Source organism: Cyphomyrmex costatus, unplaced genomic scaffold (assembly GCF_001594065.2).
Source record: "Cyphomyrmex costatus isolate MS0001 unplaced genomic scaffold, Ccosl1.0 scaffold154, whole genome shotgun sequence".
Taxonomy (NCBI): Eukaryota; Metazoa; Arthropoda; class Insecta; order Hymenoptera; family Formicidae; genus Cyphomyrmex; species Cyphomyrmex costatus.
In genome coordinates this window covers 230,202-249,743 of record NW_017275544.1, presented here as the reverse complement: position 1 = coordinate 249,743, position 19,542 = coordinate 230,202, and the positions used below count along the sequence as shown (strand labels likewise).

General features: G+C 37.9%; 1 protein-coding gene across 1 annotated transcript in view; it reads right to left on the bottom strand.

Annotated features, from left to right (window-relative positions):
• LOC108783543 (colorectal mutant cancer protein) overlaps positions 1–19,542 on the bottom strand; it is a 61,371-nt gene that overhangs the window by 27,652 nt on the left and 14,177 nt on the right. The window contains exons 3-4 of the mRNA XM_018552137.1: positions 14,412–14,641; positions 13,320–13,456 (exon numbers count right to left, since the gene is read on the bottom strand). Of these exons, the coding sequence (XP_018407639.1) occupies positions 13,320–13,456; positions 14,412–14,641 (367 nt within the window). The remainder of the gene's footprint in view (positions 1–13,319; positions 13,457–14,411; positions 14,642–19,542) is intronic.

Here is a 19,542-nt window from a genome sequence, read left to right as displayed (position 1 = left end):
AAAATTCTATCTTTTCTACAATAAATATAATAGTGATTTAAAAAATAGAAGCGGTCAATAATGCTACGCATTAGAGATTGAGGATTGCGAATCGGAGATTAGAATTTAACTAATTAGAACGAAATAAATTAAAATTGAAATTATCTGATTAATCGAATTCTAATCTTCCGTAATCCTCAATCTCCAATGCGTGATTCGATTCGGACTTAGAGTAAAATGGTAAGTACAATTCTGAACAAAATAAGATTTGAATCCAATTTTCGGAGGTATTATAAAGTTTGATATTCTTCCTGTTTGATATCTTCCAATACCCTTTACACAACAATAGTGTTACCAACTTCCCAACTGTTACTTGAACTTCGAAAATTGGATTCAAGTTTTATTTCGTTTAGAAATGTGTCAGGTTCGAAATCTTACGCTAAAGCCCGTGTCACACTATGCATTAGAGATTAAGAATTGCGAAAAAGATTAAATTCAACCACAGTTAGAATAAAACACATTAAAATAAAAATAACCTGATTAATCTAAAAAAAATTTCTAAATCAATCTCAATCTAACAGGGACTTAAAGCTCATGTCACACTAAGCATTAGAGATTGCGGATTGCAAATTGGAGATTAAAATTGAATCATGAAACGGAATAAGATTAAAATTATTATCCGATTAATCCAATTCTAATCTTCAATTTGCAATCCTTAATCTCGTAGTCTGATACAGGTTTAACACATCGCTTGCGTGCTCGTAAAAAGAACAACGCTCAAACGGAACATATCGAGCTCACGTCACACGCCAAAGTTCACGCACGCAAGATATATATTACGAGCATCGTTACAGCTTTAGAATAGAGCGACGCTTGCACGAACCGCCCTTTTGCGCTTCATCATGCTAACCGTTCAGGTAGCGTCCCTCTCGAAGATGCCGCGCTTGATATAATCATCGCAAATATAGTTCCAGCTTAACTCTTACATCAATTACTCGGAGTCACGATAGTGGAGTCCAATGGGGTATAAGGGTCGGTGTGGCGTAGGTAATTACTTAACGCAAATCGTCGCCCGAATGCGAACTGGCGCTCGCCAAGTAACGGCTGCGCTTCATTAGCCGCCAGTGCCATTAATCGTGATTTCCTATCACCTAATTAAACGGGCAAACTCGACTACACGTGACTGTTCAACTCCGGCACGAGGCACCACCCGCCTCGACCGTCCGGCCGCTCATAAATCTACCTCGTCCTTCCAAACGCGGCGGGGCACCGAAAGGGTTACGATTACGTCGTCGGATTATGGCCGTCGTAAAAGTTCCCGAAGCACTTCCGTGCTTCCTGTGCTCTTCCTTCGAATTAATTTCTCGCCAAACGGAAGGTGAAAGGAATCTATCCTAAGATATTGTAGAATTTGATTTAAAATAAAATAATTAGAAATAACTGGGGTTCTTCAAGATTTATTTATATTTATATATGTAAATAAAAACATGGCACGGATTTAGCGACTTTACCTTCAATAACCTATAGCAATCTCACTTTCGATTGTAAGTGAGAGGCCGACGAAAAAATTAATAGTCAACTGAGCAGCACCGACAGAAATATTATATTTGATATGTATGGCCATCCCTATTATTGATATGTGATTAACAAAAAATTTCTTACTTTTTCATTAAAAAACTATTGGTTAGAATAATAAAATTTTGGTTAGGACAATACAATTTTTAAACTAAAAAAAAAAATTTTGTTAGTCACATGTCAACAAATTAAATGGATACGTACTACAACATTTCTCTCAATATGGAATCCTTATGTCCCATTTTTACACAGAAAGAACAATTTTACTGAAATGATTTATATAAAAGTAGTAAAAAGTAATATTAAAAAATTTAGGTAAATTCAAATTTAAAAATAATTTTTTGGATTTAAAAATATTATGTAGGAAATTCAAGCATAATGAACAATGTTGCAAAAAGTTAAAAAAAAGGCTTGGGCGTCCAAAATTATTTTATTAATTTAATAAAATTATTTCCGTCCTGTAGTCAGCTAAATTTTTAAATACTTCAGCAAAATCGTTCTGTCCGTGTAGTAGATACTTAGCGTGCAGCACCGCCGACTGCTCCACTACTATCATAATTGTTCCGACCGTTTATGAATACTTTAAAAATATGATTCTACGGTTTTCTTTATTTTTCCGCAATATATCGCGGAAGGAGCAGACAAGAGACACGGGAGGTCTGCAATAAGAAAAGATGGTAGCTTTATGAAGGTACGATGACAAGAGCGTATCGATGGAAGAAAAGAACCGACGAGGAAAGACCGTGCATGGTCTGAATCGTACATATCTGTAAAATAAGGGAGGACTAGGGGGGAAGAATGATAGCGCGTCGCTACGCCGCGGTACCGATTCACGCCGTAATTGCTTTCGCATCGATTGTTCTTACGAGGTCAGCCCCTCGTAACATAACTACGCTACGGTTCTCGTGGCCCAGAATCTTGTCCTAATGCCTCCCGCGGCACAAAAACCGAGGATCGTTCACCGATTTTGCGCATAGATCGCGCGTATATAGGTACTCGGATCGACGTCCCGCGTTCAATTAAGTCGTGCTAAGTACGAATCGGAATGCCGATCTCGACTGTGATCCTCGGTTCACAAAGAGATCGGTCTCGCGTACAAGGTCTTCTGCTGTACTCCCTGAAGATGACGATTCGAAGATGTTTTACCGCACGATCGACGACGATCACCTGCTCGCGCGGTGAACTCGGCGGCGAAACTGACAAGAGATCGCGGAAATCGGCGTGGCGCGACGCGACAACGAGCGGACGCCAAGACGCTCGGTGACAGACTGAACCGGACGGACAACGGACTACCGAACGACCGAACCACCGTGTTCGGCGCTCTTACACCCCGAAGGTGTTTGAGGAGGCGCCGGCCGAGGGCGACCGACCGCCACCGAGCGTTGCCGATCCGGCTCGTTGCACCGAAAGCTCCGCACGGCCTGCAGTTATCTATCCCCGCGTTCGCTCGCTGTGCACGATATCCAGCGTGCTCGTCGCGGGTGGTACGGTAATGCAGTCGCCACAAGTTTCGCGAAGAGGGAAGATAAAGCTGATTTGTCCGTTAAGACGTTAAGCTTCGCGCGAGAAGATCTGATCGAGAATCTGCCAACGTCTTATGATGAACAAAAGCGACTTTTCACAAATCGATGCTTTTCATTTTTTTATACAATTGTCTGCATTTTTAGTTTAATTTAAGACATTGTATATCCGTAGAATTATATTAAAATACCTATGCAAAAACGTGTAGTCTATCATAAAGTCTACCAGAGCAATTCAGAAAAATAATTAACTTGAGGCATTTTATATGTGTGTCGATTGAACACGACTACACGGAAAGTATGGTTTTTTTGTTGAAGTATCTGAAAATTTCATCTACATTTAGATACAGATCGAAAAATAATTATCATTGAAGTAATTTATTACACGTTCAAACTGGTTGTTAGAATGTCAAAACTTTTTGCAGCTTATCATCGTCCTATTTGAGCTACATATATACACATTTCGATAGTCCAACGTAATCATTTTCAGATCTGTGTCTAGCTAAATTTTTACATAGTTTGACAAAACTGCATTAAAGAAAAGTGCAATATTTGTGACTATAATTGTATGTAAAATTACAGTTAGGAGCTCCATTTTTACAACTATTATACTGTTATGATATCGTAGTAACAATTATATTTATAGTTTTTTCAAAAAGAACATGAGTATAGTTGGCATCAAAAGTGATTATAAGTTATGGCAATTGCAATCATTTTCTTTTCTCAGCGTGTCCTTCCTGTCCATTCGTCAATTAATTCTTGGATAATTGTTTTACTGTCCTTTTCATAGCGTCTGTTTTTTTCGTTAGAAACGTTACGAGTGTCTCGCCTGCGAATGAACATCGACCGCGCGTTGCTTCGAGAGACACAGACAGCGCGTGCTTTGTTTGCCCGACGAGGGATGGAACGATTAAGATAAAACGAATCCATTAGGTCCTAAGAACGGATGCCCTTTAAGGTGAAGCGACAAGAAGAACCCGCAGCTGACATAATCACACAGGAGGAAAAGATACGTGACTATTAACGGCACCGCGCACTGCGCGCGGCCGCAAGCCGCGAGAAAATTGCTGTAGCGGTTGTTAACCGAATAGCGACACTTAAGCGAAATTATTAGGATCGCCGCGGATGGCTCCGCCTACCTTTGGATTCTCCCTCGTGCCTAACTCGTTAAGACGTGTACGTCCCCCGCGGAAAAACGTCCCGTTGCGGCACCGTACGAACGCGCGTTCCGCTCTTGCGGCCGTAATACCGTAGGAATTACAACTCACACGCTCGCGACAAACCATTAATCACGTTGCGGCAGTAAGTCATCAGTTTTCTCGGCGATAAACGGGAAAAATCGCAAAGATGACGTGTACGAGAATGACGCGGAAATGAACACCGCCGCGATTCCGTCCTCTCGGCGTCCAGGACGAGGCGAAAAACTTAAAGATAAAAATGTGGGGAGGAGAGGCAAAAAAGAGGGGAGAAGACCGCCAGGAGAGCGATTGTATTAGTGTAATTATGTGGGCGGGACGGTCTGGGTGCGGCGTCTTAATTAACTCCGCTAATTTCTCGATTAACGCGACGTTACCTTCCCGCGGGAGGGAGATGAAAAAGGATCCGAAGGTCGGGCGACGATGAAAAGCGCGGTGGCTTTTTCCGTGGGTTTCTCTCAGCTGACGCGGCCGACTGCGTCCCCCCGGCACCGTTCGCAAATTATTCGCGTTCCGCACGAAGCGGGAAACCGCCGCCGGGGGACGATTTTATCTCCCGAACTACATACATAGATAACTCCCGGTTGTTCGCACTTGTACGAGCTACGCGATTATGAGTGTCGACACGCCAAACGGAGCGTGTTATCCAAAACGCCGCTCGAATGGAAAGCAAGACGCTTCGCATAATTAGGAGCATTCCTTGCGCACTTCGCGGCCGCGTTACCGCGAATTATTTTCACAGTCCCGTGGAGGCGGCCGCGATCATCGTCCTCATACATACATATGTACCGTAAAAGTTACAAATACGCATAATTAGATTGCGCCATAGTGACTGAAGATCGCAAAAGTTGCTCCCACTCTCTCCTTCCCTCTCCCTCTCTTTCTAGGATCTTGTTAACCCTCTATAACGGTACGGTTATCTTCAGAACGTATCTAGGAACCAAATCTGTCCTGATGGCTTGTTTTCTTTATTTTTCATTTAATTTATACGTAAAATGAGTAAAAAAATTCAATAATAATAAAACTTCTTCCTCCGTATATTCAAAGATGAAAAAATAAATAATTGTACTTATGTTAAAAAATAATATTAGAAAAATATTATATGACAGCTGAACTCAGCTATCAAACGAAAGAATATAAGATAAAGAAATAGTTATGAATAATTCGCTTCTTTGTTATTCTTGTAGTTTCTCGGAAAATAAATTAATTTATTCCGCGCGCGCGCGTTTATTATTTCGTAATATCCATTCATTTTTGGTATCTATTTCTATTATTTTACGTAAAAAAAACTTTTGACATACTGCTGCCTTGGTTTCAAAACAATAAACAACTCTAAGTACTGTACCTATATATTCTGCAAAAACAGACGATCCCGTATGAGGTCACATCTGACCTCGAGACCCTACCATTAGAAGATCAATTTAATACAAAACGTGTACGTCTTTGGTTGCTCGATGAATTTTTCCGAGACCTAGAGATTTTTTCGCTCAGTCTCGCGCACCTGTTGGCGCAATTTTACCGCGCCTTACGGTATCATCACCGCGACATACCGTTTATTACGTCACGCGAGCGTATCACGAGAATTCATAGGGAAGACGATGAAGAGGTATGGAATTCTCGGGCCTGCCGACGACGAGAGGGCGGAAGTAAATATCCTCGGGTGAGAGGATGTGGGCGTCGCGATGGAAAATAACGATCGGTCGCCCTAGAAAAACATCGTCCCAGTCAGGATATTTATCCGTCTTACGAGACGAAGCCGTGAGGTAACCCCGACCAATCGTCGCCGGGTTATCTCACGCGCTTGGATCGCTCGTACGGGTCATTTGTTCGGGGAAAAATTACGGAATCTTATTGCATCCTTTATTACCTCGTCGCGGCTTATCACCTATCGGACTTCATTTTTTTATGGAGCCGCTTCGGGACGCATCCTTCTTTACACGCTCTGATAACAATTTATCCGCCGACTGTGCGACGCCGTCTCGCTTTCTTCTCTCCTTCTATAGGCGGTTGGTTACAATTAAGCAATATTAATTACATTTCTGGATATCACACATAATACAGCCACGTCATTAAAAGTCATCAGTATATAAACGATATAAATCCTAAAGCGTGGTATCTTATTTATCATATATTTATCATTGCAATATTTTTTTAAATTAATTAATAAATTATTTATTATTATATTTTTTATTTTAGTATCAGTCGACAATTTTTTTTTCAGATGACAGGTAATTGTACTTGTTGAATAACAGACATGGAGCAGTTGTGAAAATAACACTATGTTTCTAGTATGCTTGGTTATACTTTGGCATAATAATGTCAGATTAAAGCAAATTGTTCATTCGCGTTTGTTTGCACTCGTTTTCTTAGTCTGGAGTCAACTTCAAGACATCTTCCGTTTCTATTATTGTGCGTTTCTTATCTGTAATGTTCCCTTTTTATTTTAATGTCAGTCGGTAAACTTTATTAGATGACAGGTATTTGCTGAAACTACCATGAATTACAATACAGGCACAGAGCAGTTGTGAAAATAACACTATGTTTGTATATTTGAACCTGGTTATATTCTGACATAAAAAATATGGTAATGCCAAGTTAAAACAAATTGTACATTCGTGTTTGTTTACATTTGTTTTCTTGGTTTAAGTTCAACTTTAAGACATCCTCCGTTTCTATTATTATATATTTCTGTCTATAGTATCTTCTTTTACTAATTTCAGTTGACAATCTTTTGGATACGACATGCAATTATTTGCTGAAGTTACCGCATTTAAAATTCGAAGAATGAAATAGATATCATTCAACATGAATAAAATGTAATAAAAGCAAATGTAGTGAAAAATGAAAATTGAGCGATTGATTATGATATATTGACAATATTGGATTTGTCATACTCCACCCTAGTAATGCCTAGTAGTTAAACAGATTATTCATTAGCGTTCATTTTTCTTTGTTCGAATTTAACTTAATAACACTTACCGGTTTTCTCGTGAAATACTATATATGGCATCGATTTCTCTACAATTACCACGGTGGATATACACAAATTGATGTTACACGCAACAGATATACATTTCGATCACGCGTTAGCTTATCATCTGGAATTAACATCGCTTGTTATACTTGCCCCGACGACTCCTGCGCTCTATCTCTCGGCGCGGCTTCTCCGTTCCATTTCTATGGAAATTCGTGTTTCACGTAGAATGAGGTCTTCGCGAGGCAACGAGCACCTCCGCATGAGCGAGCGGGGTGACCTAAGACGCGGCGTGTTTACTGTTTACGCCTTTTCCGGAAAACGGACGTTCTACGTCGACGTCGCCGTCAGGATCGTAACGCGAACGCGCGAAAGCTTCTCTGCACATTCACAGGGTGGTAAAAGAAAAAGGAGAAACATCAAGAGGGATAAGGTAGTTCTTGGCGTTTCTCTTAAAACGCAAATACGCACGTTACACCGAGCAGTGAGAAATATTTTATGCTTAAAAGAAGCTACACGTCCGTGTAATAAAAGAAAAGATATTATTTCATACGTATATATCGGTGTTTTTTTTTTTATATCTTCTTAGTAAATTCTTCTGCGTGGGGTGGGAGGACGTTCCTCCTCGAGCGGTCAAAATTCTCCGCTGCGGCCTTCCCGCTTTTTTTTTCGATGCCGTAATGTGGAGCGTAATAACGGTTATTTATAGGCAGTAAACGGCGCGCACTTCTTTTTTCCTTCCCCGAAATCATCCTCCTTCTGTTCTCCTTGTGTTCTCGTTCCTCGAAACACGGGAGTGCAGACTCTCTCGCGAGAAATCGCGATAACCTCGGAATTTGGTCGGTGTACTCTTATTTCTCTTTTCCTCCTTTGCAGCTGTCGTGACTCTTAAAACGAGCGGGATGGCGAACGCGCGGTTACGAGCGCGATCGCGAACCGAATCATCCGCGAAACCGAAACGCCCCGGGAGATGGAAATTTCGTTGTCGAAGCGACCTGAGCGAGAACGAAATTTTAAGATGTTACGCGTTACGTAAATTCGTGGCGTGAATTTAAACGTAAAACTGTATCTAAGATTTAAAAAAAGATATAATTCTTCTTTTTTTTTAAAGATTATTATGTAATTTAACTATTAATCAATATAACTCTTTTAAAGTTTTTTAGGGAGGCTTTTGATCTAGAAAGCATTTTTCGATATTAAACTTTATGGTTTTTCTTATCTTACGGTCACTTCTTAAAAATTGATATTTTAGGACCATTTTATTTAATTACTCTAAGTTCCATTTATACATATTTAATAACAATGTATTTTTTTAGCAATAATTTTTAGGATCCAGTAACTGTTATTAGATGTAAAGAATCATAGTATTGGATTTCTTGTGCATTTAAAAAACATTGTTACAGATATTTGAATAATCCCAAAATGTCAAAAATTGTTACAAACTTTTAAATTTTTAAAAAGTATTTGCAAACTTTTGGCTTGAAGTCAATTTTTGAAAGTTTTTAAGCTCAATATTCTCGAAGCTCATGTTAAACCACTTTTCACATCCTATCTTAAAAAGATGGTGAACATGATTGGAAAACTTCTATCCACTTTAAACAAACCATCAAAATTTTTAATCCATATGAATTTTGCTGTCGTCTGTACTAAAAACAAATCGTATCTTTAACATTTTTTTTATTGAAAAAATAGCAAAACTTTGAAAAATTAGAATTTTGATGTTTATAATACCGCTATTTTGTGAAATCTTGGTACTTTTTATACTATTAGTTATACTAACAGAATTAAAGTTTTATTCTAGAATGAATAATAGTGACATTTATACAGATTAAACATTTTGTTGATTTATTTGTTTTACATGAATATATAAAAATCCTTCATTTATGCCCATTATGAATTATTTTTTTTAAAACAGAATGTATATGTATCATTTATAATATCCAAAATGTTAAGTTTAAACTTTCAAAAATTCATGTGTACCTACATAGATATAATTTAAACACAAATAAATATGTGTACCAAAAAGAAATATTTCTATAGCTTTTCTTTTAAAAAAATTATAAAATTTATCTTGTGAAAATCATTTTCTAGATCAAAATTTCTCCTTAAATTCAATTTAATTATATTTTACAATAATTAAAAAGGATTCTACGTAAACGATAAAATGTTGACAGTATATTAATCTACACCTCATAATTCGATACCCCGAGACTGGCGAGCGTGATCGACGAGAAGACGGGGAAAAGCAGAGAGAATGCAGAAATTGCACGTCTTGCCATCTTCCACGACGGCATACCGCATCTCGGTGGTGGTATCGTGGTTAATTGCAGCTGACAAAGAAATTCCCAGGCGCGAACTCGTGATACGAAGAGGGAAATAATAGAGAGCCGTGGGCGAGAGATGAAGGAGTTAAGCGAACGAGTGCTCTCGCCAAGGAAAACCGAGGATTATCGGCATGCAAAGACAATTTCCCTTGGATAATTGCGCGTCTCGTTGACTTTCCATCAGCGCGAATGTTGCATTAACAAGCACAAGTGTTCCAAAGCTCCGTCAATCGATAGTTTCAATGAGATTTTTTTTAACTTTGAATATTTCAAATAATTTATAAAAAAAAGATATCTTTTTGCGATTCTTTTTTTTCTTTACATGAAAAGAATGCTGAAGTATCTAAAGCTTATACAAATTAGAAATAATTTTATTAGATCATTAAAATAATTATATAGAACATTGTTGATGACAATGCTATAAAAGTTTTGACATTTCAGCAACCAGTTTGCACTTGGAACATTCTACATGATTATTTTGATAATCCAAATAAAACTATTTTTTTTTTCAGATCTGTATCTAGCTAACTTTTTAGATACTTCAGCAAAATCGTATATAACGATATGCAATAAAATATTATTATTATTATTATTACATATACGCAACAAAATAAAATTGAACTCTAAATAATATTGCAAAAAGTTTTGACATTCTAACGACTGGCTTGAGCGTCTAATATAATTATTTTCATAGTACAACCAAATTATTTTCAGATCTGTATTTAGCTAAATTTTTTAATACTTCAGCAAAACATTCTTTTCGTGTAATAACGCATCCCATTACCCAAGTGGGAACAGAATACCATAAACCAGTATTGACTCCTGGCAACGTACCGATTGTGTACTGAAAAACGGATTTCGTTTTTCAGTACTAGTTCTATATTGGGCCAGTATTAAATAAACAACATTATGGTACTCTTCCAGCGTGTGAATAAGTATTGAATAATAATACCGAGCTAGTATATTATTAGTAGATTTTAGGTATGATATCTGTATAGAAATTAATAAAGAAATGTCTTTACATATCAGTACAGGAACAGTATATTGCCGATATATCATCGATATCATATTCGTACTGAAATTGACAGAAGAAGTATGTCAAGTGACAATACCGAACCAGTACATTGCTGGAAGATTTTCAGTACCGCATCTATATTGAAATTGTCAAAAGTAACTCATCGGGTATCAGTATTGAAACGGTACATTGCCAACGGATTATCTGTGCCATATTTGTATAGAAATTGACAAAAGGAACATGTCAAGCCACTGTACCGAACCAGTACATTGCCGGTAGATTTTCAGAAACGCATCTATATTGAAATTGTCTAAAGTAACGTATCGGGTGTCAGCATTGAAACGGTAAATTGCCAGCGGATTATCTGTGCCATATTTGTATAGAAATTGGTGAATTGAACTCGTCCTTTGTCTCCTAGTAACCAAAATTTTATTAAACGAACTATAATCTCTGAATTACATGTATAAAAGTCAATGATTTTCCTGTTTCGATAATCAGGTAAATTTTTTTAAATAATATATAATAATTAAGGTGCTCATTATTGTATTATATATTATTAATAATTATTTTAAATTATATTGAATAATTTTATTTTTAATCATGATTTTTTTTCAATTATTTTTACAGTTAACCTAAAACATCTCATGCATTTGACTGTGAAAAACGTATCTGTTACGATTGATTTATATTTCCTGTGATAAATTTATTTTAATATAAGAGAAGTAGTACGGATTTTTTATACAATACTAGTACTGTGTGTGTTATAATATTATTAATACAGAATCAGTACTGGTACTTATAGTGAGAAGTCAGCATCCCTAAATGTGAATTTTGATAAAATCATTATTGCATTTGTTTGACCACTGTTTGTCCACGTTTGTCCACCCGTTATTTTCATTTGTTCATCCTCCAAAAAAAAGTTATACACAAAAAAAATTGTAGTACCCCCAAATGATTATTTTTCATTATTATGAAAAATATAATAATAATAGGGTGGACAAACGAAAATAAGGAGTGGACAAACGTGGACAAACAGTGGACAAACGAATGCAATAATGATTTTATCAAAATTCACATTTAGAGATGCTGACTTCTCAAAGCAGCTCTGAGAAGTCGGCACCCCTAAATGCGAATTTTGGTAAAATCATTATTGCATTCGTTTGTCCACTGTTTTTCCACGTTTGTCCATCCGTTATTTTCATTTGTCCACCCTCCAAAAAAAAGTTATATAAAAAAAAATTGTAGTACCCCCAAGTGATTATTTTTCATTATTATGAAAAATATAATAATAATAGGGTGGATAAACGAAAATAATGAGTGGACAAACGTGGACAAACAGTGGACAAACGAATGCAATAATGATTTTATCAAAATTCACATTTAGGGATGCTGACTTCTCAAAGCAGCTCTGAGAAGTCGGCACCCCTAAATGCGAATTTTGGTAAAATCATTATTGCATTCGTTTGTCCACTGTTTGTCCACGTTTGTCCACCCATTATTTTCGTTTGTCCACCATATTATTATTATATTTTTCATAATAATGAAAAATAATGACTTGGGGGTACTACAATTTTTTTTTGTGTATAACTTTTTTTTGGAGTATGGACAAATGAAAATAACGGGTGGACAAACGTGGACAAACTGTGGACAAACAAATGCAATAATGATTTTATCAAAATTCACATTTAGGGATGCTGACTTCTCATTGTTAGTACTGTTGCAGTATTATGATTCGGTAACTATTTTTGGTATAATATTGTTACTGCATTAGGTACAATATGTGTATACTGATTTTCGGTATTATTGTGGTACTGTAATCTCGTATTGTAATACCGTACTATAATGGTATCGACGTTTAGAAACATTACGACACCGTAATCCCGTACCATAAGAGTACTGTATTTCGAGTCTTGGCCCGTTACTATCATCCCAGTATTATATCAGTACAATACCAATATTGGCATCCGATATCACGCCGGTACTGAATACTAAAAGTTGGTACTGGGCCAGTATCTCGCCGGTATTCAATTCCCATTTCTGTAGCTACATTATACAATGTTAATTTCGTAATATTAAAACATTAGGACTTTCATGATATACGAAGCTATAATATATAAATTGATTTTTATGTAAATTGTTACTTCAAAATTCTCCAGCGCCAGCGCTGAAAATTTATATGTAGTTAAATTTATGGCTAAAATTTTATACCCTCTAATAAAAGTTTGTGCACGAGGTACAATTTCGTATGCAGGATAATTTAAACATCGACGAAAAAGAGGGACATACATTTACTGTTTCTTTCTTTTCGTTTCTCTTATATCTTTTTCTTCTCTATTTTTCTCTCAGAAATTGTTCAAACATGGCGGATCAATAAAAAAGTTTTTGTCATATCCAGATGTTATTAAGGGGTCTCTAGTTAATGTACTAATTGCGTATATGTAACGTAAAGAGTGCTAAAATTTGGGGAATATTAAATTTTTATGTAGCCTAGAGAGTACTAAAATTTTGCGAATGTGTGGTCCACAGGCTCTTCCTGTCGACATGCATGTACAGGAACATGATAGGCATGACAGGTTCCATCACGACCTTATAACGGTAAGACAGACGTTCATCAAGCGATCACGCGAAAACGATTCGCGCACGAAATGCGGAACGAATCTAATGCTGAGAGAGAATTTCTCCGTCGATGTGTGAAAGATATCGACAGTTGTTTTGTTAAAATAGATTGCGGCTTACCTTATTCGCGAGGTCCAGCATATTTCCGGTCCCACCGGCGGCCGCCTCCACTAGCTTCTGAAGACTATGAGGTTCCGGCGACAAATCACGGGCACCGCTGTCGAATTCCCAACTTTCATGTCGTCCCGATACAGTACCTGAAGTAGAAATTATGGGTACATACTAGTACAAAAGATAAAATGACAAATAGTTTGATTTATAATTACTTATGCAATGCAATAGCCATATTTTGTAACAGATAAATAACTTTTAAATAAGTGGACCCCCCAAATAAACTTTTGCACAAATTTTATAAGTATACATAAAAAATATGATTTAATTCGTAATGCTATTTTTTCATCAAATTTGCAAATAAGTATTACAAAACGCAATATAAAAATTAAATAACTTTTAAATTAATAAAAGAATTCTGCTCAAATTTTACACAAATATACTTATAATTAGACAAAATAAGAGAATAACCTATGATATTTTTTGTAATGCTTTAAGACACGTATGTCCTTAACGACAGTGTTCCAATTATTTCAAAGAAATAATTGCGCGCAAATTTATAATTTATAATAGCACCAAATAGTTAAGAAGGTAAAAATCGTGAATTGTTCTTTTACAGTTTTTTACGGTTATCGTTCAATGAAGATTCACGGTTGACAACGGATGGTGACAAACGGAAACGTGCGCGGCATCGTGCAATATCCTAAAAGTCGTCAGTTTCAATTTCGTTCATCGATCTCGCGTATCGCATCCAGTTGCATGCGATCCGCTCGTTCGGGATATTACAAATGCCGTTGCAGTATTTCCGCGGTCGTCCAGTATTCATTGTACCATCAATCATCAATTTCGAGCGGATAGCTCGCGTTCTATTTCCACGCGCGCACGTAGCACGCTGGATCGCGATACATTGTTCGATGCACAGATATCTCACGGTTGTATTTCGTTGAGCAAACATCGTCTGTACTCGTATTTTCAGAATCAGCGAACGAGAATGCGGTGTTTGTTACACTCGCGCGAAGCTATCCAAAGTACGAGTAATTTATCGTCGTGAAGTGAAAGGACCTGTCGCGGAAATTCGAGCGATTTGTACAATTCTTATACCAAGACTGTTGTCACTACTGGTTGGCAGGTATTCTGGCGTGTGGGTGTGATGTGGACTGCTCCGTCGTTTGCCAGCCCTGAGCGCCTCGATTTCCGGTCGCAGGGCCAGACGTCGTCGAAGGAACTCTTGATAGGAAATGCGACCGTGTTCGTCCGCGCCCAATTCCCGCATCAATTCCTCTACCGAATTCTCGAGGTTCAATTCCCGGCACACCGTCAATAGGTCCTGGCTGAAAATTCAGAAAGCAAAAGGACGTGTCGTTAGGGGGGCTGGTGAAACGATTTGTCAAATGTCTCTTGTATAAACAGTACAGTAAAGAAACATATATACTTGTCGAAAATAGTCTTTGTTGTATTTTTATGTTATCTCTATCACATATTTATTTTGTGTTGATTTAAATTAACACTAAAATTTGAATGGACTATTTGGGACACAAATTATTTTTTTATGATATCAAGATTTTTTGTGACAGCTCAATTATATTATTTCAATTAAAAGATTATATGAGTGACCAATATTAAAAATCTCGTTATTATTAAGAGATTGATCAATGTGTTCCGTGATACGATTTTATCTTGGGATCGCGCGAATATTGCGCTTCGTTTAAAGGGAACCTGGATGGAACCACAGAGGGAAATTTTTCGTGTCGATCGCGCGGAGTCGCGACCACTTAACGCAAATCGCAAATAATAAATCGCTGGTCGTATCGCATATTAAGCGGAATGTGTATTATGAAGACTAAGTACTCTCTTTCTATGAATAATTCATCTCATGAATAATTCATGCGTCAGTCGGAGGCACAACGCGGAAGATGAGGTACGAAACAGTTAAAAGTAGAAAGGCGCATCAACGACGACCCGAGTCCAAATCGTCCTATCGATAGCTTATACGCATATATATTGTATATATCCAAAGGAGATATTTAATAATCCATTATGGAGATGAGATTAACGCACAGCTCTTTCCCCGATCCAGTCGACAATGACAATCGCCCGACGTGTACACAGCAAACGGATTTACAACAAATCGCTCTATCCCGTGAGCTCTAAGACGATCTCTCGTTTTAACGATACCGTCGAGATTTCATTTAATTAAAAGGGTCGGCTATATACGGGGCGCCGGCGCTTGTCATATCATTCTGGTACAGTCGCGTTCATCTCCGTCTATTAACGATGCTCAAATAATTGTCTATCCGAATGGAAGGACGAGAGCAGGCCCGTCACTCTTGATTATCGGTCGCGACGGCGACGCCGCGGCTCGATGAGGAGAGCGAATTCGCGCGATGGGCGCGTCATGCAAACCAACGCTGTGGATGAGAATCGCGGCGGACCGCCATACCGTCGCTATTCTCCGGCGAGCCAGGTCGACAGGACAATATTAAAGATGCATCAGTTACAGCCGTCTGCCGCCACGGAGATATCCCTGGAAAATCGTTAAACCTGCAGCCGGCCTTGTCCTTTCGCGATTTCGTCGCGTGTTACAGACACGCGGAAAATTGCGACAGTCATTGGCGCTAACGTCGCGATTCGAGAAATCACGGGATTGTTAATTATTTACAATGCGGATAATCTGAATCCTGACCTAAGAAGATATTACATCTAATAAGTGACGTGTACGTAAAGGGTCTACAGGATATATAATCAACTATAATTGTGTAAATTAGAATAAATCTTTAGAATAAGCTGAAAAAATCCAATTTTTATTCTCCCGGATTTTACCCAATGCAATAAACAGAAAAAAAAACTATAGAAATGACTAATATATAATATTATATTTATGGATACTTCATGTAAAAAGATATGTACTTTTGCTTTAGTTAGTAAATTATACTAATCGTTATGATTTCAGGAAAAACAAAATAAACCAGTAATATAACGAACGTGTTTCTTTAATTCAAATATGTGAACATATTTTTACAACAGAAATGGTGAAGACGTAAATACGTAAATGTTTTTAAATTTTATATTAATTTGATGAGAGTAACGTAATAATATCTACAATTTTTATCAACATAGATCTCGTTCGCCGTTTACCATTCAATATCTTGTAACGAAAAGATAATCTTTTTGTTACATCGTTTTCTAATTTATTGTAGATTTTATTTTGGATAAAAGTTAAATCGGAAAACAATTTCAATTGACGCTGAACAGTGTGAATTACAATATGAATAGAGATTTTTCTATTTGCTTAATTGTTTTTAACAAAAAAGAGATCAATTTTTTTTTTTCGGAAAATACCGATTTTCACTGGCATGGACTTTAACCAAAAAATGTGGAATTTTGCCAATTCCGCTTTAAAAGGATTGTGTACCGTGTGAATATTGTTAAAATCGATTGAACCGAACCGCCAAGCTCCCGGATTTCTCACAGATGACCATCTATTGGTTTCCGCCGGTTTTCTTTTATTTTTCCCGCAGACAGCTGCGGGTATCATACGCCCTTCTATGAGGCGCACGCGCGCAACTATATCATAGCCAATTCTAAGAGCAGAATATACGTCTCTATCTCTCATCTCGTCGAAACAATGGTGTCGCCGGTTTAGGCACGGTCGTCGCGAATTAAACGTCACGCATTAATTATCGTCCCCTCCCGCGCGCTGCGACGTCCATCGCGATATTAAATGGATTACGTATAGCGTTGTCGTCGTCGTCGTCGGCGGCGCAAGCCCGCGCTTCCGGCGGCACGAAAGCTCCATTGGAAGCTGGACCGATACTCGCGGGCGTTGCACTCGAGTGAGTCCTACGCGCGTGTTTCACTGCGACGCAATTGACGCACGGATTACGCTAACGAACGTCACCGACCGGACCGTTAACTTTAATCGACGCCGGAGTCGTATTCTAACGTTCTAGAGTTCTTTAATCCCCGCATTTTATCACAGTTTCCACTTTTTCTAAAGTCTCGTGTCCACAAGCTAGAAATTACTCCGAGCTCTCTCGAACGAAGAAGGAATCACCAGGGTTGGGAAGTTACTCGTTACTTGTAACGGAGTTACAGTTACTTTCTGTTAATAGCCTAACTTTGTACTCTTTTCATCTATGTATAACTGTAACTCTTAATTCAGTTACATTTGTTTGTTAACTACTAACTAATTTAATATAATTACTTTCATAGTTACTTGATATTAAATTTATTCATCAACATGATGGACTGATCAAAATAAAATGTTTAGTCAACAATCAATGATTATTTCTTCTTATATATCTTTATCCCTGATAATCTATGCTTTCTGTGTCAAGGAACCTTTTAGTACGTGAATCCGTGTCTTAATATTTTTCTCTAAGTACAATTCTTTTTCCATGCAAAGCTTCGGAGAAAATCTGAATAGAAAGGCGCTATATCAGGCGCTATTGATGAAACTCTACGGTCTTTACTCGACGTAATATTCAGCAAAGCATTCAAAGGCACACCCACAAAGCGCGATGTCAGGATCATTAGTCGGCAGGTTCATTCGTCCGCGGTTATTAATAGACAGACAGGCAGAAAGGGAGAAAGAGAGAGAGTGCAAGTTTAGGGCGGAACCATGTATGTACCATCGTGACACTCGACGGCGTCCGCGTCTACGTCGAGACAGTCTTTCCAGAGTTCTCGTCTCCCAAAGTTTTAGCGACTGCATCCTCCCTCGCTCCACCCTCTTGTAGTTCCTTCCTCCTCTTGCACGCGTCACCGACAACCGTGTACTTTCGATTCACTTCGAGCCTGCGTCGCAACGACAAGTCGCGGTTATATATGACAAGACATGCGTATCGACGCGAGATAAGCATCTATCGGAATTCTAATCAAAGGGAAAAGTCTTCGGAGTCTCTCTCTTAAGAGCGCTTTAGTATAGCAGAAATAGAAAAGGGATGACGCGAACGGCAAATATACTGCTCGGTATTCTCAAGCTTTAGAACTAATATTCATATTTCACCAATGTAGATTAATTTTAATCTCCACTTAACTTTTTTTTTAATCCTTCAAATTAGAAATAAAGGCTCTAAATGGTCGAGATGTGGATCTTTAGTACTTAAATAATTCCATGTGAATTTATATACCATGCATCCATTGCTGGAAATTGCAAACTGAATTTAATTTTCTGTCTCGAAATGCAATCTTAACAGAATTAGTGCAGTAATATCACAAATTAAATTGACAAGCAATTTAATAATATTGATGTTCGTACAGGCTTCTTATAGATGTCGATAGATGATTCAAACTTGTGAATAATTTTATTGCAAAAAATATTACCTCGGCCGGGGTTGCCAATTTTACTTTATCCTTTTTTAGTTCTAAAACCAAGAGAAAATAAATAAAGAGTAAATTAAACCGAGATAAAGATAAATTGATAAAAATGGACAGTTCCTTACAATTTCGGGCTTGGTTCGCGATAGATAAACTTTGACATAATCTACGGATTCTCGCGAGAGATTTCACGTTACGAGGAATACCAACACATCTACGGAACGGAGCGGATCGCGCGACGCCGGCCGCGTGTCGAGTGCCACTGCGACGCGCGAATAAATGCATTCCGCGTTGCGGTTCGAGAGGTGAAACAAAAAAGCAGAAGACGGGAGAAAAGGAATATACTCTAGCCTATCTATCTCATCGCCAGCGATGAACGCAACTTAATCCATCGCGATGTCGCTCGTCCCATCCCGTTCGCGGGCGCCGCATTTGCGGTTTTACACCGGACACGTGAGTTTATTTTAAAAGTATACGCATCTCTCTCTTTCTCTCTCTCTCTCTCTCTCTCTCTATTTGCGGATGGCCTTTCTGCATCTCGCGAAGAAATCATCATTTGTATGCGAACAAGCGGGGGAAACTCTACAAGTATTTTCATCTATACGAGTTAAGTCTCTCGTGCCCTTATTAAATCGTCCTTTTCAATTAAAATTTAGCTCCGATTCTCGAAGATTAAAATTATACGCTTACCATTCCCTCTCTCTTTTGATCCTTCAGAAGGAAAAGAATTTAAAACACAGCGATTTTTCATGGTCGAATATATTGAGTAATTTTTTTTTTTAACAATTATAAGACAGGAAGGTATATGTGGGAGTAGCGTGCAGGATGGATGCGGACCGTGTTGGTCTCTATCGTTAAATATTAATTTATTCGTGCGTTATCTCGAAATAAATGGATACGCGCGCGCGTCACG